General features: G+C 42.2%; 3 protein-coding genes across 5 annotated transcripts in view; all 3 read right to left on the bottom strand.

Annotated features, from left to right (window-relative positions):
• The window catches only part of LOC110975487 (uncharacterized), a 35561-nt gene extending 24337 nt beyond the window's left edge, over nt 1–11224 (bottom strand). Inside the window, exon 1 of one of the 2 annotated variants that reach the window (XM_087130413.1) lies at nt 11034–11224. The gene's annotated coding sequence lies outside the window, so the exon portion shown is untranslated. The remainder of the gene's footprint in view (nt 1–11033) is intronic. The other variant, XM_022228023.2, reaches the window with a different exon arrangement.
• Nucleotides 11225–12969: 1745 nt separating this feature from the next.
• LOC110975562 (uncharacterized) lies at nt 12970–17189 on the bottom strand. Of its 2 annotated transcripts, none has more exons than XM_022228144.2 (2): nt 17083–17189; nt 12970–15477 (listed from the first exon to the last, which is right to left on the bottom strand). In XM_022228144.2, exon 2 carries the CDS (start codon nt 15438–15440, stop codon nt 14490–14492), a length of 951 nt encoding a protein of 316 aa, XP_022083836.1. In that variant the 5' UTR covers nt 15441–15477; nt 17083–17189; the 3' UTR covers nt 12970–14489. The 2 variants fall into 2 exon arrangements, with proteins under 2 accessions (XP_022083836.1, XP_022083837.1); XM_022228145.2 differs by having other exon boundaries at nt 12970–15472; nt 17083–17146.
• A 505-nt stretch (nt 17190–17694) lies between these two features.
• LOC110975594 (uncharacterized) lies at nt 17695–24183 on the bottom strand. Its single transcript, XM_022228180.2, has 4 exons — nt 24054–24183; nt 23082–23307; nt 22148–22393; nt 17695–20192 (listed from the first exon to the last, which is right to left on the bottom strand). Exons 2-4 carry the CDS (start codon nt 23249–23251, stop codon nt 18416–18418), a joined length of 2193 nt encoding a protein of 730 aa, XP_022083872.2. The 5' UTR covers nt 23252–23307; nt 24054–24183; the 3' UTR covers nt 17695–18415.
• Between the last annotated feature and the right edge of the window lie 73 nt (nt 24184–24256).

Raw genomic sequence — 24256 nt, 5'->3', positions numbered from 1 at the left:
TGCTCATTCTGGCCCCTGTAGACCTTTTTCCTGTGATTTCACAATGATGCTGGATTGCAGTGTGTTGTGATGGTAATGAGTGCATAGTATTGTGATGGTACCGGTACATGTAAGCTACAAGCATGCAGCGTTTGCATGTACGCTTGCACATGGTTGAAGTTGCCCGTAGGAATATATGCGATCACCATGGCCATGGCGGTCCACAGGTGGTGGCATTGTTTGCTTTGAGTGCAATCGAGTCAAATGGGTGAAAAAAAGTCTATTACATGTACATGTACGCCTTTGGAACACTTTTACAGGGATTGCCTCACTTTTAAGTTGGATTCAAGATGGCCGATACCAGCATGAGGACACTGCAGTAAGGTGGCCCTGTTTGAAACTCTCACAATGTAGGCGCAAAAACCAAAGGGGTGCAAAGTTCTTGTACACTGTATCCCCACAGACTTACATAACATGTGTACATGCAGGGTATATCAATACATGTACATGTCCAATGTACATTACATACATACATGTACAACATGTACAGAAAGACATGAAAGAAGAACATGTGTACATGTGTACATGTAAGTTTACCCGCACATGACTACCGGTAGTTGGCTACATACACATGTACTGTACATGTATGTATGTAGCTGTACATGTTTACATGAACATGTATGGACACACATTAGCCATTACATGTAAGTCAATCAAAAATTTACACAGGTACCGGTGCAATGTATGATATGTACTTTAAAAACAGAATACAAGTTTTCTTTTCTCAAAAGCGATAGCAATTCTGGACGGCAACAGTCTGTACATGTAAGGACACAATACTGGCTAACAAAAATGGGATACATAGGTAAAAATTCAATCTAGTGAAAGGTGTTTAATTTACTTTTAAATTATGACAATGGACCACCCTCTATCAGAAAATAGCAATGGGAAGATAATCGGCCCAAGAAATTTTCTTCCATGCAGTGCTTTCTGTAGAGGGGGGCCTCATAAGTTAACGTTGGTTACGGTGTCCACTTTGCAGTCAACCATGCAATAATAAAAGTCAAAGAAAAACAATGTGGAGTTGTATTGTTGTGGTTAAGCTTTTCCTCCTTTCTGAAAGTCATCTTTAAAAAAAATGCTAATTGTTACTAATTTTACGATATCTTAATAAGGTGGACACCGTAACTAACGTTAACAAGTGTACTTTTTCACACACAACAATTTTAAATGATTTGCAGTTTGATGACTTGAGGAAAACAGCTGGTTGCGAAGCTTGCAAGTACTTCAAAGAGGACATTATCATTGACAACCAAAGAACAGATACCCTCAATTTCAAAGATCTTTGTCCTGTAGTTTAACGTTAGTTACAAAAATGACACGGACACCAAAAATTTTGAATCAAAGCTAACATTTCATGTGACAAGTTTATTATGACTTGCTTTACTGGAGCCCTCAAGGTAGTTGCCTCACCTTCAGAAAATTGCCTATGTTACTATGTGCAGGTGTTAATACATGCACATGCTTTTTCATTTCTTGGGAGCATCTCTGTGATCTACATATCTGATAAGCCACTTCAGCCTATTTTTAAATGCCCTATATGCATGCAAGAAGGTTGCACATGAGCTTCACAGAAGTTGAAATCTTTGACATTGTGAACTTAAGTACATGTATGTATATTTAAATGTGCACCATTTGCAACATTAAACAATTCTGAGGAACAAGTAAATTGAGTCAATGACTATTTTATTTTTCACTCTAATCTTGTTTCTTAAAACTGTATTTCATTGTGGAGGCTGTACACTGATGATCCCATCTGAAGAACATGGCACATCTCATGAAATGAATTTCATTGAATTTATTCAGTTTGTGCCACCTGGGTGACTCATCTTTGCTGAAAAACTGATGAACTTTTGACTACAGACCTTAGACAAACCTCTGATGACATACTTAGACACTAAAGCTTCTTTCACAAGGGCATGTGAATCTACAGACATATAATCTGATCCAACCATTGAATCTTTTTCTCCTTTCTGGCTTCTGAAATAAGACAGAAGAAAAATAAAATTTAAATAGAACAATTTTTTAACATAACCGGCAGTGGCTTGATTTGTGGAAACATAAAAAAAAACTCTAACAAGACCCCAGGGGTTCCACAAAGGCAAGTTCCCCTATCTGTGTAAACATCACTTGCCTACGTGTTACATCAACTTCGCTCCATTTACTTTTAATTCACTGCAAACTCGCCCCCATACTATTGGATGACAAATGGGGCGAATTTTAATACGAATGGGGCGAAGTCGAAAGTGCCGGTGTGTAACGAACGTGAAACACTGATGATTTCTTGAACTTGGCAAGGCTATTCTTTAAGTTTGTCCATTTTTGTGATGGACTTTAGCTTAAAAAGTGTAAATTATTTGTCATTTTGCAATTTCAAGCGGGACTTCAGATGTTTACTATTTTTTTCTTCCGTTCGTTAAACATGGACACGATTCACACGAAACCATCCAAGCGGTCCGCTACAAAGCCCAAAAATCACCCACTGACTATCCATTAAAATCTTCCCTTTTACAATGCCATCTGACCTCTTTTCACAAAAAAATACAGAAAATAAAATCTATTTAAGTTGATACAAACCTTTTGGCTGCTCTTTTTCCGGATATTGGCTGCTCTTTTCCTGATTGTTGGAGGGAAAGCTGTCGCGCGCAGCAACTTTCTCCGTTCGTTACACAGAGACGCGAAAGCGGCGCGCGGTGGACACGGTGCTTAAAATAGCTTTATCTCGGAAAAGACGTAATCGAGCCTAAAACAATTGACCTTTAGGTCATCCATGCAGGGTACCATTGCACGTGTACGACCACTAGTCAGACTGCGTTGATCACCGGTTAAAACATGTGGACATTTTACGTTAGTTACAAAATGGACACGAAAATTATAGCGATCGATATGCTGATGTTTTCTCATCCTCGAGGGTAATTATGGTCTAGCACACATTTTACACGATGTTTATTAAGCTCATTTCGAATAAAAATGGCTTTTACAGGTAAGGGTGAGGCTTGTAAATGATGATTCTGGCCCTTTTCGTCATGGTATGGTGTGGTGGACACGATGTGAAACGAACGTTAACGCAGGTTCAGCTGCCATTTTGGAGCGTGGATTTATTTATTTATTTTTTTTTGTAAAGGGCCAAAATATTACTTCATTGCTTAACTCAAAAAATATGACCATTGTGATAAAATACGTGAGCTATAAGTAAAGTAGTTGAGTTCATTAAATTTTGTTCAAGCAATGTCCCATTTTTGGGCGCCATTTTGAACTAAAATTTGCTCTTCAACGTGAATAAAAATTATAGACTCGCATTTACACTGAATTATTTATCTTTATTTATCTCTCAAATACATGTACAACTATAATCTCAAGCAAACATAGCTTGAAAATGGTTACATCATCTGATAAATTAAAGTTCATTTTTTGCATCATGAAAGTTGGCCAGTATTGTGACCTTACACGTACATGATGTAGATGTAGATTGACCGAGGCTCTTGTTTAGTTCCTTCCTCCTGGTGGTGAGATTTTCAGAGATTATTCAGCAGTCCCATTTTTGTGATTTTACCAACGGTGGAACTTACCTTTAATCCTTAAAATTGCGTGATGAGATCCAAGCGGCTACCAGTTAATCTGTCCTTTCTTTTAAGCAATACCCATTTCACAATCAGGCGATTTCCGCAGGTCACATGAGCTGCCGATGGCTAAACTCGACAATTTGGCCACAATACGTAATCATGCAAGAATAGCTCCGATTGCACACTGCCTTGATTCCAAATACACGTACATGTAAATATTGACGAGCGTTTCAGCACGTGCTGTGAAGTGGGCTGGGTGAACTTTGGAGCCTTTCATAAGAATCGCAATCAATCACTGGACTTTTTTTTCTGGTGTTTTTTTTTGTTTTTTTCCTCAACCTGTTATGTGTTGTTTGACACATGCATGTACTGCACAGTGGTGCTGTGCAACAGCGCATACATGTACACACACAACGCACACCTGTGCACTACATCATGGACATGCTGCAATGGAATGCTTTAAAAAAAAGCTTTCCACCGTTAAGTACCCACAGAAGTATCTTGACTGCTTTTAAAACACTTAAAGCTTGGTGGGCCCAGAAAATATACTAGAAAACTTTAAAAACATTTACACTAGCACCACTGTAAGTAGAATACTCTTCACTTGCATGCTGGCTACATCTAATGATCTATGCTCAAATAAAAAAAAATCCCCCAAAGACACACACACATAAAAGGTAGTTTTTATTTTGCGACTGGCAAATGAATGGTTGTTCCCCGTCTTCAAGAAGGTTCAAAGAACAGGATCCATTCACATGGACAAAGCTGCCCTTTCAGTCAAGATTTCCATGTACATGCACTGTACATGTACGGTGACCAGTCATGTCGGTACATGTACATGTAGGGTGACATACAAGTACATGACATGTAGTTACCAGGTGGATGACTTTTTTGATGGCATATGTCTTCTGAAAGGATGGGACTTATAACTACAGTAAACAGAACAGTGGTCAAGTTTGGTACTGTATGTTTTGAGCCCTCAGATATTTATCTAATCGTCATTTTTCCAATGTACATGTTGGCCTACATACATACATGTACATTATGTACATGTTGACCATGCAGGAAAAAAAATTGGCCATCCTGTACGGTACCGCCTACAGCATGTACAAAGTATCCTCATGAAAATCTGGAATCATTTCAATCCTTTTCGAATTTCTGGCCTAGCCCTTTCCAGTGCTGTACCGTCAGACCATTGGTGAGACCCTCAAAGACCATCATAAGATCCCCTCCCACGAGACGATCACGAGGCCTCTAGTTGGAAAGTCACAAGCTATTAGAATGCACAGCAGCAAAAACATGAATTCCTCTGCCACTGTCCACACCTTATTACTCATTATTTGTGACTGCCCTTGCTTCTGGTCTTGACGGTTTAGACTACAACCCTCTTCTAATTGATCGACTGGTAATTTGGCAGAGGATACCACTTCTGGTACATACATGTAAGTTGGCACAGGATTAGCACGGGGATGCATTTTCTGTGGGAATGTACAATATCCGCATGTGCGTTGGGTACCGTGCCGGTACATCGAATAATTTAAGCCTGTACCGGCACACGGATACCCGTCCATTCATCTCAAAACCCAGATCTATTTTGCAGGCAAGTGCTCGTGAAAAAAATTTCACCAATAAAATTGCACACAAACTTTAAAATTGATAGTGAAAGGCCGAACTGCTGAAAGTCATCGGTGCTGCTGAAAAAACAGGTTCTGTGGTCATCACTCTGGTTCAAGGATCAGCAGAGCTGCTTTTGTTAGAAATTAAAGGTTTTGTTTAATAAAAGGGTGTGAGAGACTCCCCTCTAACATTCAGGACAATGTGCTGCTTCTCTGTACGAAAAAAGAGCCCTGTATCGGGCATATGGTCTGCCAGGACTGCACGCAATGCCATTTGATAAGTGCTCTTTGTACATGTATTTCAAGGGTATCCAGGTACCCAGTATTGACATAAAATGAGTACCCGGTTCCAAAAAAACATACCCGTACATGTAGATGCACCCCCTAGAATGATTCCCACCAAACCTGTCTTTCCTTTGACATGCCGGTGAGGGGGTGCCTCAAGTCAGGGCAAATTATTTTCACAGTGAAATCTACATGTACATGTAGTTACCGGTACATGTGTGAGTTGAACCTCAAGGAGAAAGACACAGGGGCCAATTTCACAGGGATGCTTACTTTCAAGCACAAATTTTGCTTTTGAAGCACAAAAAACCTTGCTTAAACAATAAAGGTTACCAGCTCAAAATTGACGTGATTGTCATGCCAACCAAAAGACAGGTGAATACCATTCCAAACTAATATACAAATGTGCATCACATGGAGTTTGGGCTGGTAACCTGATTTGTCTAGCAAGGTTTTTTTTCACATTTAAGCAAATTTTGTGCTTAAGCAGCACTAAGAAATTGGCCCCTGAAGTTTGAACAATGAGGCCAACTCAGAAGCGTGTGTGCTCAAACATGTCAAAGGCTCTGTATGTGGGTCGCTGATTAGTGCAAAGAGCAAGTGATTGGACTGCTGGTGTGTGGGACACAATTAGGCCAAGCGGGGTGACAACTCATGACCTACCGGTAGGAATTGTTGTGGATTTGGGTTGGCTTTTGTACAGTTGTAATTAGCCCAAACACAACGGTAGCATGTGGTTCATCCCTAACCTTACAGATGTGAAAAAATGACACTTGACGATTTACCTCCGATATCCCTCCAAGATCCAATTGGATCTCAGCCACCTGACCCTTGAAGAAGCCTCGCTCTCGTTCGCCGGCCGGCAGTCGCAAAGTGGTCCGGTCTAGCGGTGAAGGTGTGGCCTTGGTGTGAATGCTGATGTTCAGGCATTTACACGTCAGTCTGCCCATGGTAGGGATCTAGTAACTGGAAGACAAGAGGTCAACATTATATGTAAGGTTGAAGGGTTTAGCAATAGACCGTATTCACGGCGTCCCCAATTTCAGTCTTATTCCAAAACGTAGTGTATTTATTTGAAAACATTAAATTCAAAGAACCAGACTATATTCTACGATTCCATTCCGACCCCAATAATCACCTGGTTCCATCCCATTACGGGTATCAAATTGATACTGTGCATTCAGAAATACGACTGAAATTGGGGACGCCGCAAATACGGTCTATTCATTGCTTATCACGACACACATTAGAACGTCCTGCAGAATCTGTAACGATCAACGAACCCACAATATACCGGTACATGTACAATGCTGGAAATGGAATGCGGCAATTCAAGAAATACCGTACGATAATACTAATAAATATGTGCCTGTCTGGTCTTCTATGGTACCGTATATTCGCATACATGTAAGACTGCAACGGGAGAATAGATGCTAATAATGACCCGAGCTCAGGTGATATTATTCCCACTCATAAATATATACATGTACATGTACCTTCTGACTCACAAAGTCAATATAAATTTTTTAAACTTATACCGTAAGTTTCCTACAATTTTGTTCATCAATTTTACTTCTTTTAAAGAGTACTAGGGTGTTCCTAACACGCGTACACTTGATCTTCATTAATAAAAACACAGTTAACCCTACATAATACAAATTACTACTTGTAGTAAAACGTAGAAATCAGTGCTGCCGCTTGTAAGAGGATATGACCGCATTGTTCTCTGAAGCCATAAAAAACAATAGAGAAGATACAGTAATGTACCATACAGTGCTCTGGCACTATGAATGCATGGCTTTATTGTTCTCTGTATGAGTAACAATGGAAGTAACCTAGCCAGAAGTAGTAATTTGTAGCGCTAGGTCCTTCAGGCTCTGGCTATTACTTAGTATTTTGTAGTACTGAGTACTGTAAGCCAAACAATATGCTTGGCGGTTAGGGTGAATACAACATTCTGTTTATACCAAGGCAATGGAGGTCCCAATTATTTACAGTACTCTTTATTGTTTTTTTCCTGTGACAGTAATATAAAGTTCCTATAACGCAAAATCTGCAAAAGTCGGAGGGACCTCAGACAAGTGAAGTTTGACTGTTGTCGTAGACAGTCTCCTTGCATGGCGTGGGCCGCGCGTGCTGTGCGAGGTGGTGCAAAATCAGCCAGTGCTTGGTACCTGTAGCCTCTAAGCCCGGCATGGACAATTTACTTGTTCATTGCTGTAATAAGCCTTTTGCAAGTTAAATTGAATAAAAGCTGGTGCACTGAGTTATCTGACTGCAAGTAAACATAACAATTTGAATTCCCCAGACTAAAGACACTGTTGCTATACCTCGTGATTCGGGGCAAGCTTTTGCATAGTGACCACCATCTCTGGAATGGACTGGTTCCTTTGTGCCGTTCTTATCCATTGAAAACAGTGTATTGTTGCAAGGCATCTCTTATGTAACTTAGCAAAAGCTTGCCCCAAATCAAGAGGTATAGCAACAATGGTTTTAGTGAGGAAAATTCAAGTTGTTATGTTCACGAGAATTTAAAGAACTCAGTATACCAGATTTGGGTCAAAGTTAACTCACAAAAGGCTTATTGATGGGTTATTTGGGAGAATTTCAATTTAACCGTGCAGGGAATTCAAAGTATATAATGCGACAAAATATGAATGCTCACCTCATTTCCATGATTTCTGAGCCAACATAAATTACAAAATACACTGTACACAACTTTGGTAAGATCCACCCATCCCTCATAAAAATAAGGGCACGGGTCACATACGAGTATGATGTAATTTCAGGGCTATAGTCATGCCACAGCATGGTGTGATGTGGAACCATCTTATCAGCCATGCCAGTCTTCTCTTACAACCGCCAAGCCATCAAATTTTAACTACATACATGTACCCTGACAACTGCATCTAATCAGACAACAGATAGCTGACTATTAGCTTTGCACTAGCAGTGAGGTTTACGGCTGCAATTTCAAAGGATACGTACACACACCCTTACACAGCTATACCAGGACTTGTGGGGTATTTCCTTTGTTCTCGTGTACAAAACTCCCACACAACATGCAAAAAAATTCAAATCACTCCAATTTAAACCAAATTCAGTTTCCTGGGTTGAAATTTCGACCGTATGTCCCTTATATAAAACACTTCAATTTGCGACAGATTTTTACCCATCAAAGTTTTTCCCTTTTTGAGTTACATGTATTGCCAAATATCAGTTTCGTGAAATTCTTGTGAGGTACCAATTTTACCACAAGGTAAAAACTGGCCATGTGGGGTACTTCCCATTATTCCGGTACCCCACAAGGCCCCATGTATAAGCGCATGCACATGTACCAAACACACATGTGGCAGTCTACAGAGGATGTACATGTACATGTATAACATGTATTTAAACTGCATGGATTAACATTAACCCTCATTTTGCTGTAACCGTCAAAAACAGTCAAAAATTGCTTCCACTTGATTTCCCCCAGTACACAGACGCATATGCACTGATATGGGAAATTTGACTGGTTTTGACTGATACATGAAGGACAACTGCGTCAAGAATGTGTCTTTGCATAGGCTAATAGGAGGGTTCATACCCTATTTGGGGGCCCACTGTACATGTACAATCAATCTGATTAAAACAAGTTGGCCCAAATACTTTTGCCAATGAGCCTCATGATGTGGGACAAGGTTTTGCACAGTGACCTGGAATGGACTGGTTCCTTTGTGCCCTTCTTATCCATTGAAAACAGTGTATCGGTGCAAGGCGTCTCTTATGTAACTAAGCAAAAGCTTGCCCCCAATCAGGAGGAATAGCAAGTGTCTTTAGTATGGAGAATTTAAATCACCCGTATGTTCAGCTGAAATTAAAGAACTCAGTGTACCAGATTTTATCCACTACTCTGTCTTGACCTTATTTTGACCTTGAACAATAGCAGTGTTTTGCTGACCTCATCAAGCCTCGACACTTTCTGGTGAAATGATGCTGGTGACAAATCCAGTTGAGACTAATGTGGATTTCTTTAAAGATCAGCATACGTTGAGCAAACCTTTCAAGTAATAGGACAGGCATGACAGAGAGGAGATGGCCCTTTGAGTCTGACACGGGGCAATAAAGATTACCGCTGTTGAGTGACCTGTCGACTCACGTTGTGCAAACCTGATCCCAAATTGAAATCCTGACCCGACCCCCCAAAAAACTGACTCTGGGATGGATCAGTTTTGTCCATCATTTTGTCAGGCTCAGGCCAGTTAATACATACTTAACCCTAATCCTCCTGAATCCTTCACCTGTTGGAGGATTGAGGAGGCTTAGGGTTAAGGGAAATGCAAAAGTGAAGCAGATGTGACGTCCCGACACCTTTGTGTCACGAATTCACGTTCGCTTTTGTGCAACAAATAAACCAGTTTACATTGATTTCGGTTTGGCATCAACTGGTGATTTTGGGTGGGGTTAGCTCTTTTATGCTAAAACGCTAATAGGAACCGAGGTAAACCACATATATACACACCACATCTGAGCTGCATAAATGTGGCCCATGGCCGTTAACACGGTAAAGACTGGTTCCTGTCCAGTCGCAGTCCTCCGAATGTACTGTACAAGGACGGCAACCGGTCCAATATCGCGTCATTGGCAACCTCAACTCCATTGGCTGAGTGCACGCTCCTTCACTGGGAATCAACACGGTGCAGCAAGATCTCAACCATGCCATGGAAATGAGGTTGTGTCGTTGGACATACGCCACATTATGTAGCTCAGCTCAGATGCGCAGATCGGTTTGTGAAGAGAGGCAGGAAAGTAAGTAAAAGGTCTGGATTTTGCCCAAAATAGCCAGTTACACGGTCCATCAACCATGCATTTTGAAGGCTTTTGGTTGGGAGTGGAAGATTTGATTGAGCATGTTGAGAGAAATGCAGTTTTAGGTGCAATAACTGGGCACAATCATGACAATCAAAATTCCATAGCGTTACAAACCAATAACAATCACGACCTGTGACATGAATCACAGAGTCTCAGAGAGTCATGAGAGTGTGGCTCACAGTTGAGTTCTGGGAGAAATATCAAACCATTCCCCAAAAGCACTTGTAAAAATAATCTAACTTAATAGTGATGTAACAATATTATTCGTGGCAGCAGAGAAATTCTGTACAATCAAAATGTAGGCCTAGCAAAACTTGAGTGATGCCTAGGCTACTAACTATGGCTATACACTGTGGTAATTTGTTTAGGCCTGCATCATACTAGTTGATAAGGTTGAGACTGAGTTTGTGAGAGGCTGCCTAGGCTAGGCTAGCAAGTAGCATGGCATGTATGGCTAGGCCAAGAGCCATGCAGGCCCACATATACACAACTTGTCGTGTAGGCCTCTTCAGTCTCGCTTCTCAGCCGCCTGGTCACGTCAGCAGGACGTGGCACTGGTGGGCCTAACATGATTAACAGTGCAAAAGTTGACTGACTGTGCTAGTATGCTGTCACCTGGTCCGACATGTCCGAGTAGCAACACTGCCGAGTTGTTTCGGACAAAGGGTTAACTTACCCCACAAATCCTGGGAATGCAACAAGGCCCTAGCCTGTCTGGTCTCGAGGAGGTGAACAGGAATGCCCCTCGTCTTCACCGACGTTGAGGATTCCCAGCTGAAATCTTCGCGGGCTTTGTAGACTTCATTCACTCTCAAGTACAGTTTCAACATCGAGTGAGGAAAATTTCGCAAGTAGGTCAGCTGGAGACCTCGGGCAAATCATGTGACATATGGACTGTTCCATTAATGTCGAGGGTTCGCCGGGACTCTTCCGGCAATTTGAACCAATTGAAACGATTTGATTTGGCATTTTTTGAATTTTTAGTTCATATGTTATTGTGTATTAGTCTAATTGGCGCAACAACTACCCACCATAAAAAAGTGATGAATGCTGTGTCAAAATTCTGCGGGCATAAAACCTTCAAAGGGTGAACTTGTTGAAATTTATTCCCCAGCGCCATCATCGAACCACCATGCTATTAATAACTTATTAGTTGGAACTTGGAGAGATCGCCCAGCAGGTCACTGACATGCCAGATTGTTTGTGTTGAGGAAGAAATTTCGATTAATTTTCATACAGCGCTTGACTTTTATGCGTCTCCTTGTCGGTATCCTGACTTTCATTTGATAGTAGAACTGTAAAACTATGAAGTATACAATTTCAAAAAAAAAATAAAACATCTTAGTGTTTAAATTCCTTTCACGAGATTTATTATTCAAGTTAGTTTCTACGAACGAGATTTTAGTTCTTGTTTAAGTTCTATGAGATATATTGTTAAACTTTTTTTTATTCAATTCGTTTCAACAAAGACAGTTATACTTTTCTAGGTCCTTTTTTAGGAGATCCAATTTTCCAACTTTATGTTCATGAGATCTATTTTTAACAGCAGAAGGTTACGAGACATATTTTTTCAAGGTCATTTTTACCAGACAACGCCGTCCGATAAACCATGCAGCTAGTTGGTGTTTAATATCCTGACATAAGCTATAACTTCATCTAAGCTTACTTTGGCCTACAAATTATAAAAGGATTTCAAGTAAAAACGAAAGAGTTCTTCTTGGAGTAGGGCTTTACAAACTTTTACTAAGTAACATGCAACTGCAGTGTATACATCTTGTAAAAACGAAACCGAAATTGTCGCATAAAAAATGATGGAACATCACCCCCCCCAAAAAAAAAAACAATTTTAAAATTTGTCACATGGAAATTTTTCCCCAGATAGGATAATTTTTTCTAATAAAATAGATCTTGTCATAAAGGATATACTGGGAAAATATATATTGTTAAAAGGAACTTGGATAACAAAATACACCTTATATAGTATAAAACGAGGTTAATTACCGTATACGGACGGTGCTTTACTTTTTGAAAACATAACACTATGGCCCTAGGGCTTTCGTATGGATCGGACTCCTTTAGTGAATGTCTAGTGCCTGGTGATATGAAACACATGAAATTAAAGACAAATTCATTCATGTTCAGGATGATATTGCTTCCTTGATAAAAGGTTGCAGGCTCGGATGGGGGGAGGATCAGGGTCGAAACCCCCTCTGCTCTAAACAAAAAGTGATGGGTGGAAATTATAAAAGATAACTGTGACTACACCATTACATGTACCATTGTCAACAATGTGTTATGTAATGTTTCGTCATCGTTTGCACTTGTTCACAATTGTAACATATATTTTTTTCCTGTATTTGCTGGGAAGACTCCACAATTGGCAGACAAAGTGGAGGGGGTCAGGGTTGGACTTAAATCCAGACTCAGCTCTCAGAAGGGGATGTTTATTGTTCTTCGGGTGGGGCTGGTTTTGCACCAGGCAGAATAACAAGTAATCAAACTATTTGCTGGAAATTTATTGGACCCCCCAAAAAAGGGCAATGACGACACCACAGTGATAATGACCACAAAAATGACCACATGACATATTCGCCTTTTAAAAGACAATGATATAAATGAACCTTTGATGCAATTTTAACTACAAGTATTTAAGAATACTTTATTAATTTCTTCCGAAAGGAAAAGTATCAAAGAAAGAAAAAGTCTTACATTTCACACCCTCGTCCGTACATATATGTCCATTGCTACGGGGCAGTGATTTTAAGGTCCCATTTTATTTATCGGACACAAAGTTTGTCTGCCACGGCGTATACCAGGCAAGATATGGGACGGAGGGGTACCTCCCTTACCTGTCCAATCCCTATACACACTCTAGACTATTGTTACCCAACACACCCCCCTAGAAGTCTGTAAAGAATTCCTGAGATTCCGATCAAGCAATGACCAACACAAAGGCGGGGGGGGTTCTCTCCGTCCCACATCTTGCTTCAAATGCCACGGCGGGATGGCCATCTTGTGCTAAAATGCTATCTTTATTTCTCAGAATCTAGAACCTGACGGTAAGTTTAGCAGATTTTGCAGGGTGGAAGAGGGACTGCTTCTTTAAATGGGGCGTGATGCTAGTGTTGTGGTCCAGTACTTTTCGAGTACCACGTTCTCGGCCAAATATTTAACTAGTCAGGAGGGAACAAAGCTGAAATACTGTACATTGGCATTTCATGGTACATTGACAAAGGTCAGATTACGAAGCAGCTAATCCTGACTCAGACCATCACTGTTTACTTACGTTTTTAGGACAAACATACTCTTGAAGTGCTCGGCTGAGTACATTTCTCTGTAAAACTTAAATTTTGCAAAACTGGGAGAGCTGAAATCTTACACTAAGCATGGCTGAGCATAAACAGCACAAAGTCAAACTAGGCTTGGATTGTATTTCAGTATTACCGAATAGTGACGATATTTTTCAATACCGAAAAATACCGACTGGTGTGGTGATCCATAAGTACTGAAATACCGGTAAATATACCGTATGGAATTTCGATACCAAGATATTCTTGTTACTATGCTTTGAGAATAAAGGAAAACCACCATATTGTCATATTTCACTCCATCTTTTGTGGGAAAAGTCACCCAGTGTCATGTCTGCTCTATCACTTAGCAATAACTTTGCACCCACCAGCCAAAACCCTTTGAAGTTTCACTGTCCCCCGTCATTGTGTTTGTGGCTTTGGTGCAGCTTTTAGAGTGGGACTGGAAGTCAGTAGTTGTTGGCATTCCCAGGAGTCGCTACTTATCACCCTTGCTGTTTGATTACGCACACCTGATACCCTACTTCACAGAATATTGCGGTATTAGTGAATACATTGCAGTATTTTTATCACGAATATCGGGGTATTAAAAATACAATACCATCCAAGCTTAGGTCAAACCCTTGACCTTGAGGACAATGCTTCCTTCAAAATCATTCACAACCACAATCTTTCACAATCCCCTATTTACAAGGAGGATTTGAGGCTCTGTTTTGGGATTGTAGAAAGGACTTTATACTGATTGATTGTGGGTGAGGTAACGTTTAAATGTCCACTGAGGTACAGAAACCTTTGACGCTAATGCCACAAAGAACTACTGTTCATCACTGTGACTCCTTTGGTGTGTGATGAGATTGTTCAGATTGGCAAAGGCTTTGCTGCACGAGTTGCAGCTGTGTGGCGTGGTTTCTGTTGTGGATAGCCTGGTGAGTCTTTAAACTGCCCGGTTGTGAGAATGCCCGCCCGCAGATTTGGCAGATGAAGGGCTTCTCGCCCGTGTGAGTGCGTTTGTGAGCTTGGAGTTTGCTGGAGTGTTTGAAGGCTTTGTCACAGAACTCGCAGCAGTATGGCTTCTCATGAGTGAGCTGGTGCTTGCTGAGATCGCTCTCATCTGAGAAGCAGCGGCCGCAGTCGCCGCACACAAATGAGTGGGTTAGTTGGTGGGCCATGAGGTGAGTTTTCCGGTTGAACGAGCGGCCACAAACGTCACAGCTGTGGGGCTTGTCGTCAGCGTGAGTGATCCGGTGGTTGTTGAGGCTGCTTCGCTGTGAGTAGGCCTTGCCGCATATGTTGCAGACGAAAGGCTTCTCACTGCTGTGCATCCGCTGGTGAGTCATGAGCTTGCTGCGAAAGTCGAAGGCCTTCTCGCAGATGTCGCACTTGTAAGGCCTGCTGTTGTTGTGGGAGAGGCTATGCTTGTCCAGATCGCTCTGCTGCGGAAATGCCCGGCCGCACAGGCCACAGATGAACGGTCTGTCTCCCGAGTGGGCCCGCATGTGGACCAGTAGGCCGCTCCTACGGGTGTACGCCATTCCGCAGATATCACAGGCATGCGGCTTCTGATCCGAGTGCGTGCGGCGGTGGTTCTTGAGACTGCCCTTCTCGGCAAAGCTCCTGCCACATAGGTCGCATGTGTATGGTCTCTCGCCCGTGTGGACACGCTGGTGGATCACAAGCTTGCTGGCGTGGAGGTACCCCTTACCACAAATGTCACAAATGTGAGGCTTCTCTGGCACACTAAGGACTGGAACCTGGAGTATATGAACTTCCTCCATTTTTTAAAAGCTGCGATCATGGATCATCAATCCTGCCCTTAAAAAAAGACATAAGTACAGTAAATGCATGTCTACAAATCTGATCATGGGACTACATAAAACTTCAAATGGTTTTTACATGTACGTGTATTAGGGTAATTCTAGAAATTAATGATCCAAAAGTGTGACATTTTTGTGTCCGTTACATCTGACCTTCGTTATCTGACGTGGAAATATCACTGGAATTGATTTCAAACGATGTAACTTTTTGTTTGGCAGGTAATTTGCATAAATTCATCACTCATAGAAATTAGAAAATGTGTTCTGATCTTACAAAATCATATGTCAGATGTGACAGGGGCACGAAAAAAATTGACCCCTAATTTCTGGAATTACCCATTAGTTGATTTCTTTTGTTCCCACTTGGGGGACTTCCAGTTTTTAGAAGTATATAAAAAACATGTAAGCTCTTAGTCTCACAGAAGTTATTTTATTTACTGCAAATCAGGCAACCGGCATGACCAGCGAAATCGTGCCAATCATTTCACCATCCAGAATCTGTTGTGGCCATGATGACTGTCAGGCAGACACACAGGGCTGTCTACCCCTATACCTACGAGTGTGTCCTGGATACTTGCCTTGGTGTATCATAGTCGCATAGAGCAAGGCGAGTATCCAGGCTGCACTCATCGGGCTAGTCAACCCCAAGTCTTAGAACTGTGGTGTAGGCCTACACTCGTGCGGCGGATGATGAACCCCACAGTTCTCGAGTAAGTGTTACTACGTTGTGCCATATACCATGTTAATGATGTACATGTACACCATGCATGTACCATGATGTACGTGTTACGTCCCAACTATAGCACAAGTCTCAACCATAGTTGGGACGGTCCCAAATGTAGTGCTGCAGTTGGGCTTGCCCAACTATTGTTGAGCAATGTCTGTGGGAAATGTCTCAACATTATCCAAGTCAATGTGTCTCACACTTGACACAATTCATCAAAAATGTGGCACTTCATCTGTTCATCTAGCCCTATAACCAATGACATGACATTTGTAAACAATATGACTTTGGCACATGTTGGGCACATCATGCACACAGGACCTCTCTGCTGTAGTTGGGCCGGCCCAACTGTAGCACTCTAGTTGGGACGGACGCAACTGTAGTTGGGATGGGTCCAACTATAGTATGGACTGATGCTATAGTTGGAGCGTAACATGCACATGAGCTAGCTGGCAATAGGCCTCATGATAGCCTAGGTCTATGTACATCGAGAGTGCCTGGAAGCAGGCCCTAGGCCTACCCCAGTCATGACCCCCATGACTCATCATGGGTCCCATGCCCTTCACTGTGTTCACAATAGGGCCTAATAATATGCTGATAAGTGACAAGGACAATGTGACATATCCAACGATGTTGTCAACTTCTTCAACCACCATCCAATGATCCATAATCACGTCTATCATTCATCGATCAGTCGATCAGCATGATCAAGTCAACTGCAACTTTTTGTTTGGAAATTGACGGTTTATACGGTCGTTACGGCTCCTAGACTTTCTGTTCTCTGCTAACTCCAACGAAAAATCATTAAAATATTTCAAAAAGACCATGCTTAAATAAACTGGGAGATTATTTGGTAAATTCAATAAGCAGTCACTGCACCTTCGTGTTCATGATCGACCCTCTGTTAAGTGTTCACTGTTATATCGCGGGTACTTTTACCAATTTTGACACGTGTATTCAGCCCAGACACCTCCCCTATGCTGTTCATAGCCGGATTAACTTCTTAGCAAGGCGCCAGACTGCATTACCGTGTTGACTTGTCCAAGTCCTCTCATGAACATGTTGCTCCAATCAAAGAAGAAGGGGCGGGGCATCTGCACGAGGGAGGGTGACCAGACTTGCACTCAAGGCGAGGGTATTGACTTAGGGCAATCGATGATTCTCCTCGCTACTTTCCACTTGCAGTGTAGGCCAGGGGTATTAAAAGGACAGCAAATTTTATAAGAAACATATACCAGAGTACAGATCAAACTCTAAGGGACTGCTGTATCTCGGGATCCTGGATTTGTTGCTGGAGGGTTTGGAAATTCTTGTTCCGGGAGGGGCAGGGAACTACATAGCATTGTCGCTGTTGATTATATGCAAAATAAGACCCCATATGATTTTGTGTTTTTTACAGGGTCTTCCAACCTTTTGACAAAGAGCACCCCCCAAAAACAAATTGTAACAAAGCCAACAAATACAGAAATCAGTCAATTAAAGTCTCCAGAATATGTGAATGTTCTTCAAAATTTATTTACAAGTCATATTTATTTTCAGTTAAAAATACTACAAATTGCACAAATATTTACACCAGTCTTCTCCAAATGGCTTTGTAAAAAGTTACTTAAACAAGTGTAAATAAATTTAAAGAGGACAATACAATTGAATACACTCGCATAGCCAATATCCAAGTTCATTAAACTGGGAAAAAAACCTTTCTGGCCTTTTTTCCTGTCCTGGAAAACATTCTTTTGGCCAACACGCCTCTGTGGATCAAGATCACTTTAATTGATTCCGAGATGCATTCGATTCCACAAAGCAAAGTGTTTTGCTGAGTATTCAGTCTGTTAGTTTTGAATGTGGGCACATTCTGTAAACTGCACCCTCTACTGTGTGATAGTGTGTGCTGGTGGCAGAATGATTTTCAAAGGGCTCAGGGGGTGGGCAAGTTGTTCGACTATGAGGCACGAGCTTTTCACAGGTTGATCCATTATGCCCCACCCAAAGGCTAGCCCATCAGTCAAAAACGTGGGGGGGCCACTGGTGACCTCACTGATACTGGAATATTCTGATGGTGCATGTATGATATAAATGTAATTCTCTGGCTTTCCAGAAGGAAGTCTGTGAGTTCTTAAATTATGTTATCTAATATTTTATAACTTTCATTCCCTGAGTTGAAGCCAATTCTCTGCTGTAGAAACATCCACAAACCTGAAATTGGAATAAACGCCTATGAATTCACTGTTTCACTTGTATCACTGGTACTTTGTACATCACTGGCGTCCTTGTCCCACAGCTGCTTCATTATTTCTTTGTCTTGGTGTGCCTCTTGCATGCAATTGCGGAACTGCGACAGGCAGAGGTGCCAGCCGCAACGGGTGCAGCGCGTGTGGACCTGTCGCGACTCCTGGTACAGTGCCCAACAGAGGGCGCACTTGCGTCCCACCCGGCTGCGGGCCTGCACATACTTATGCGGCTTCGGTCGCCCTTCCTTATTCTTGCAGTCCTGGTCGTCTAGGCCATCACTGTCGCTGTGGTCCGTTGACATCATGTAGCAACTTGTGTCTGATTCGCTCGCTTCGCTGTCAGAATCCGACTGCAAAATGGAATCTGGTTTTCCAAGTAAAGCCAAGCCTTTGATGATCCGTTCTAAAGAATCTAAATCTGTTAGCAACTTGTTTGATCCTAGATGCATTCGCGTGACTTCTCTGGATGAAGCAAAGTAAACGGCTAAGTGCAGATAGTGATAGATGAATGATTTCCCAAGCCCTTCCCAGCCAGAACGATCTCCACTAACCGAGTCTGTAGTATTGCAAGGCAATCCTAAAGCACAATCTCGGTACACCAACTCTGGGCAGGGTACAAAGACCTCTTTCCAGGATTGTGATCCGCTTTGTCCATCTTCACTCCCATACTTGTCGGTCGTGGCATTCAAGGTGATTGGAGAGGCCCTGGTACTATCTTTGGTAATAATCACACTCAGAAGGTTACCCTGCTGCCATCTTACTTTGATTTTGTTTGACATGCGCGTTATCTTGGACATACCATTGCTGTGAATGGAAGGCAGTTTGCTTGAAGTACTTGATGCCAGATCTGACAGCTTTCCATCCCGCTCACGTTCTTCTGATCTCACTTTGGATGAGCCCAGCTCATTTTCTCTCTTTCCTGATTCTTCAACTTGGTTGGATGTTAAGCTTCCCTGAGCTGATATTGCTCTGTTGCAAGTGGCCAAGTCTGTGATCGATTCCACGTGGCTTACCTTCTCCGACTTTGACTGGGAATCTAAGGTTTTATCAACGGGTGTGTCAAAAGACGACGGAGAGATCCGCATGTAATTTTGCATTTGCACCTGATAACTTTGATCACTCAACGAGACATCCTCAAAACACTGAAATTCAAACTCATTAAAGAAAACTTGGAATATTCTCTCCATGTGATCAAAGATGTATTTCAGTCCCTTCGGTGGCAAACCATCTTTGATGAAACTGGATTGAGACTGCTGGATTTCGCTGTCTGCTGCTGTCCGTTGGTAGGTCACGTCAACTTTGGAAGTGTCGTCCATGTGCTCTGATACATGAAGCCGGAGCACTTTGAGGAGGGTGAAAAACCGACTGCGTTTCATCAACTCCCTAGGCCAGCAGCCCGACTGGTCTGGTTGCTCCCGCCAGAAGGCTCCAAAGCAGACATCCGGGCGCTGCCGCATCATCAAAACCACCGCCAGGAATGCGTACATCTCTTTCACCGTCACCTCGCTCCAGGAGCCGTCTTCGCTGGCGAGAGAGGGCTCTTGGAGGATCCTCTGCCACCCCTCGGCATTGGTCAGATCACAAATTTTGGTCAGGAGGTCCACATTGAAGAAGAGGAGGAATGACTGGATGGGTTGGAAGATGCCTCTCTTGAGGTCTTGGAGGACAGAGCGTGGTTCAGCGTTCGGAGATGGTGGTTCCAACTTTGGTTTGCTAAGCGGTGGTTCCCTCTGACACATGCTTGATTGATGTGATTGCTCCCTATCAAACATCAAATAGAACAAAAAAGACGACACTCGAAACCTGTTTACCAGAAAAAATGAAGCAATTCTGAATGTTTCCGGAGATGCTAACACTACAAACAGGGCGCAAGTTTGAATAACGAATACAGTTAACTATACACTGTAAACCAATGTCTCTTGAATGATGGACGATTTCACGGTATACATGAAGTCAACCATTTCAAACTGGGTCCTTGGGCATGGTCTCATTAAAACCCCTCCTATGCTGAAGTCACTCTTGGGGTCAGATTGTAAACTGGACAAAGAAGCACAGCTGTGTCATATTGTGCACTACACCAACTATCCCTCACAGGAATATCAGATTGCACTTTTGTGCTATCCAACAACTGTGCCTCACTGTTTCACTAGTAAGCAGGAGGTCGTGGGTCCCACCCGAGTACATTTGTGGCTTTGTCACAAGTCTTCGGGGGCATACACTGAGTATGCAGTGTTAAAATACACGTCTGGCAGGGCAAAACTCCAAAATTAATTCCCTGTTTCATGTGCATAATTGTGCATAAACCACCTACAGTGAAGAGGACCCCATAAAAGAGCCTATGTCATTTGAACCTGTGCATAATTGTGTTCCATATATAGAAAACTGTACAACAGAGTGACTGTGGGCATTCATGCATCTTTTTGTGCTGTTAAACCACTGGAGAGTTTGATGGCTATACATGTACATCAGTAAATCAGTGACCTGAATATTGTTGGACAAGATTGTAGAGGCTGTGAATGCAAGGCGAGTGGCAATCCATAGCACAATGTGAGTGGCGACAGGATTTGCTAAAATAACTGGTTCCACGAGGTTGTATGAGTGGGATGCTATTGTGGGCTGGTGAAACTGCGTTAAAACTTGCCTAGATATGCCCTGACGAATAGGACCTACAGTGTGTGCACAAAGTTGGGCTAATTTGAGCTCAAAGAGAGCAAGCATGCTTCCAAAGCGCGGATGGTGTGTACGTGTGTTCCAAGTGGGGGCAACAGGTCGGAACAACATGCATTTCAAAAGGGAAAGCATGTTTTCCAACTGGAAACCGCATCAGTGCCACGTAAAAACAGCACCTGGTCTACGTTGGAAATGGATTTCAAGTGGGAAGGGCTTCAGTCCCAACTGGGAGACATCTTTATGTCCGGCAGACACCACGGTTACATGACTCAACCTCTGCTTCCAAAACTTACAATTGAAACTTTCTAGACCCATTTTGTTGATTTTTTAAGTGGTGTCCTGAATAATTATAAATTATGGGCCTATGGATACATACAGCTGTTCTTTGCATTTCCGTCAACCTGCATTGTGATTCAAATAAAGTTCAATTTTTCTTTATGGGTAATTCTATAAATTTGGGGTCCAAAGTGTGACATTTTTCCGTCCCTGTGACCTCTGACATGTATACCATCGGACACGTTTGACAAGGGACGTATCACCAAAATTGATTTCAAACTATTTTCATTTGTTTGGCAGGTACATGTAATTTGCAGTACTTCTTCAGTCTTGGGATAAATTAAACAGTGAGTTCTAAACATTAAAAATCTTCTGTCTGACGTAACAGGGAGGGGAACAAAATTGGACCCCAAATTTATAGAATGACCCTTTTTTCCCATTGAACTCAACTTCTGCACAACTTTGATTTAATTTGACTGCTGTGTGCTCGCTGTATTTCAAAACAGAAGGGGGCATTGAAAGCATTCTGTCTTTCATGTACTCTATTTTTACAGTTGAAGGCTACCAAACGTCAATATTATTGACACAGAAGGGAACCAGTTTATATTCCAAAAAGAAATACCAAAATAGTAAGGAGGAACAAATCCAACCCAAGTAGGAATACTGTCCCAATTTGAGAATGTGATATTGCCACTAAAATGTATTCACAATCCCTAAATTTGAGACGTTACCAAATTATTTTGGCTCTTAATTTTCTTGATCAGACGGACCTTGATCTCTTTCGGCTCTTCCAAGACTCGGACAGACTCCCGTCTTTATCACCACCTCTTTCCCGCTCGCTGCCTGCTTCAGTGCTGGGACCGAGAAAGCAGTGTTCTCGGCCACCGTCCACCTCTGCACCGGATGTGCTGAGCTCTCTGGACGAGGGTTCCACCCACCAAGTAGGAGTAACTGATGACTCACTAGAGGCTCTGCGACAGGGACTCGGCAAAATGTTGGGACTGTCACTGCACAACCTGCAAGTATTGCAGAATGAAATCATACATAAAGGCCGAGTTTGGGCGGCTTGTTCCCGTATGTTCACGAACAGCTCGATTTGTTGTTCGTATGTTGGCCGCTCGAACGCTGGGATCAAACAAGTTACACGCATATTTACAAGCTGGTACATGGGGGACCCAAACTGTCATCCATGACAAAACCATCTACAGTATTTCTACATCAAAATTTGCAAAGAACTTAGATATTTTGCTGTTATGAATTCAGTTTATTCCGCTGAATTGCTGTTTTCGTTGATAAAAAAATAATAATATGTTAAAAATGGCAATACTTGCCACAGCAATTTTTGTTTTCTTCTGACGAAAGTTCGGTTTGTATGAGCTAGCTGGACTGGGCTAGATGGCGTGAAGATCTAGTGAAAACAGTATACTTGGCACAGTTGTAAATATGTGGACAAAAAATGGGCTGCCCAAAGGCATTTTAGGAAATCTTTTACAGACTGGCATATACTGTACATGTAAAAAGATTTTCGGACATAACCTTTGGGTTTTTATGATAAACAGGAAAACTCATGACCTTTTTAGTAACTCATCAAGAAAAAACAACTGAGACAGCCCCACATCCTGGCTCTACTCCGTTGAAATTTTCACCTGACGTCTCAATTTTCTTGAATGTTTTCAAAGACAAAAAAAAGAACAAGAAACGTACTGCTGCTTTTCAACTTCACCGTCTGATTCCCACCAAGGCGATTCGTCGACATCTGCCACATCTCGAGCTGAGCGACGGCCATCTGAGTCCGACCACCAGGCAGGTTGGGCAGGGGACGTGCGAGGGGTAGGACTGCCCTCAATGTCGGAGGACTCATGATCCGAGGACATCGATCACCAGAGACACCTTTGGCTGCCTGATGCTGGCTAAACCCTGGTGTAGCTTCCTGCAAGATGCAAAGGAATTTCAACGGTCCAGTGTTACATGAGCAAGACTGGGTATCCTCAATCTCTAATTACTAGGCTACCCAAATCTTTTTCTTAGTTCCATCCACATTTTTCCTCCCCTTGGCGTGCTTGGTGACAGACTTCTGAACCTATAAATTTTCTCTGTGGTTAATCCTGAAAGTAGGCCTGAGTCAGTTCAACTAATTTACTATTTAAACGGAGGGGGGCGATATACATCACATGTAACGTTAGGCCTGGGCCTAAGTACAGGCTACAGCTACAGTGCACAGATAGTCATGTCAGTTTTAGGGCTGGTTCATACTCGCTGCCTTCGCACACACGCAGCGTGTAATGTAAATGCCGCATTTGACGTTCATTCTACCTTTATTTATGTTTTCTCAACTCAAGTCTTGGCTGTGTACATGTATCTGACAAAAGTTAACAAATTTTAATTTGTCAAAACACACATCCATTTGGTGTGTATGCACTATCCATTATTTTCACAAACTGCGCGCAGGGGCGCGCATTTTTTTCATTACGCACTGCTTTTCCCTTCACATACTGGAGACATACAATACATGTAATCATGATGTAATTAATAATAATATTCGACCTTCGCGCTGCGTACGCAGTGAATACGTCAAGTGCACAGCGAGTATATGAACCAGCCTTCATCCGTGGTCATTTCTTCTTAACAAAAACAAAAAAGAAGACTTCAGATAGGGCCACAGTAATGTCTGTTTACCTGCTACGTTGCTGAGTAACTTTTATGAAGGAAAGAACCCAGCTCTGTTCGGATGCCTGTTGAGATAAAGGTGCATTACACCGAACAGTGCCAGCTCGCGCTCGCCCGGCGCATCGAAAAACATGTGTTCAATTTTCTTGCCAATTGAGGGCGCTGTTTCTGACCCGTTTTTGTTTTTTTTTTTTTTTTTTTTTGATTATCCA

Source organism: Acanthaster planci, linkage group LG20 (assembly GCF_054643075.1).
Source record: "Acanthaster planci isolate LZ-2023a linkage group LG20, COTS_SCS, whole genome shotgun sequence".
In the NCBI taxonomy this organism is placed as follows: Eukaryota; Metazoa; Echinodermata; class Asteroidea; order Valvatida; family Acanthasteridae; genus Acanthaster; species Acanthaster planci.
The sequence above is the reverse complement of the archived record's forward strand: the minus strand, read 5'-3'. Positions and strand labels throughout refer to the sequence as shown.

Excerpts from the sequence above, each read along its gene's own strand:
- LOC110975562 (XM_022228144.2), bottom strand. The coding sequence starts at position 15,440 with ATGGAGGAAGTTCATATACTCCAGGTTCCAGTCCTTAGTGTGCCAGAG.
- LOC110975594 (XM_022228180.2), bottom strand. The coding sequence starts at position 23,251 with ATGTCCTCGGATCATGAGTCCTCCGACATTGAGGGCAGTCCTACCCCT. Across the intron at positions 22,394-23,081 it reads GGTGAAGTTGAAAAGCAGCA|GTTGTGCAGTGACAGTCCCA; the intron begins GTACGTTTCTTG and ends CAATACTTGCAG. Across the intron at positions 20,193-22,147 it reads AAGAGCCGAAAGAGATCAAG|GGAGCAATCACATCAATCAA; the intron begins GTCCGTCTGATC and ends GATGTTTGATAG.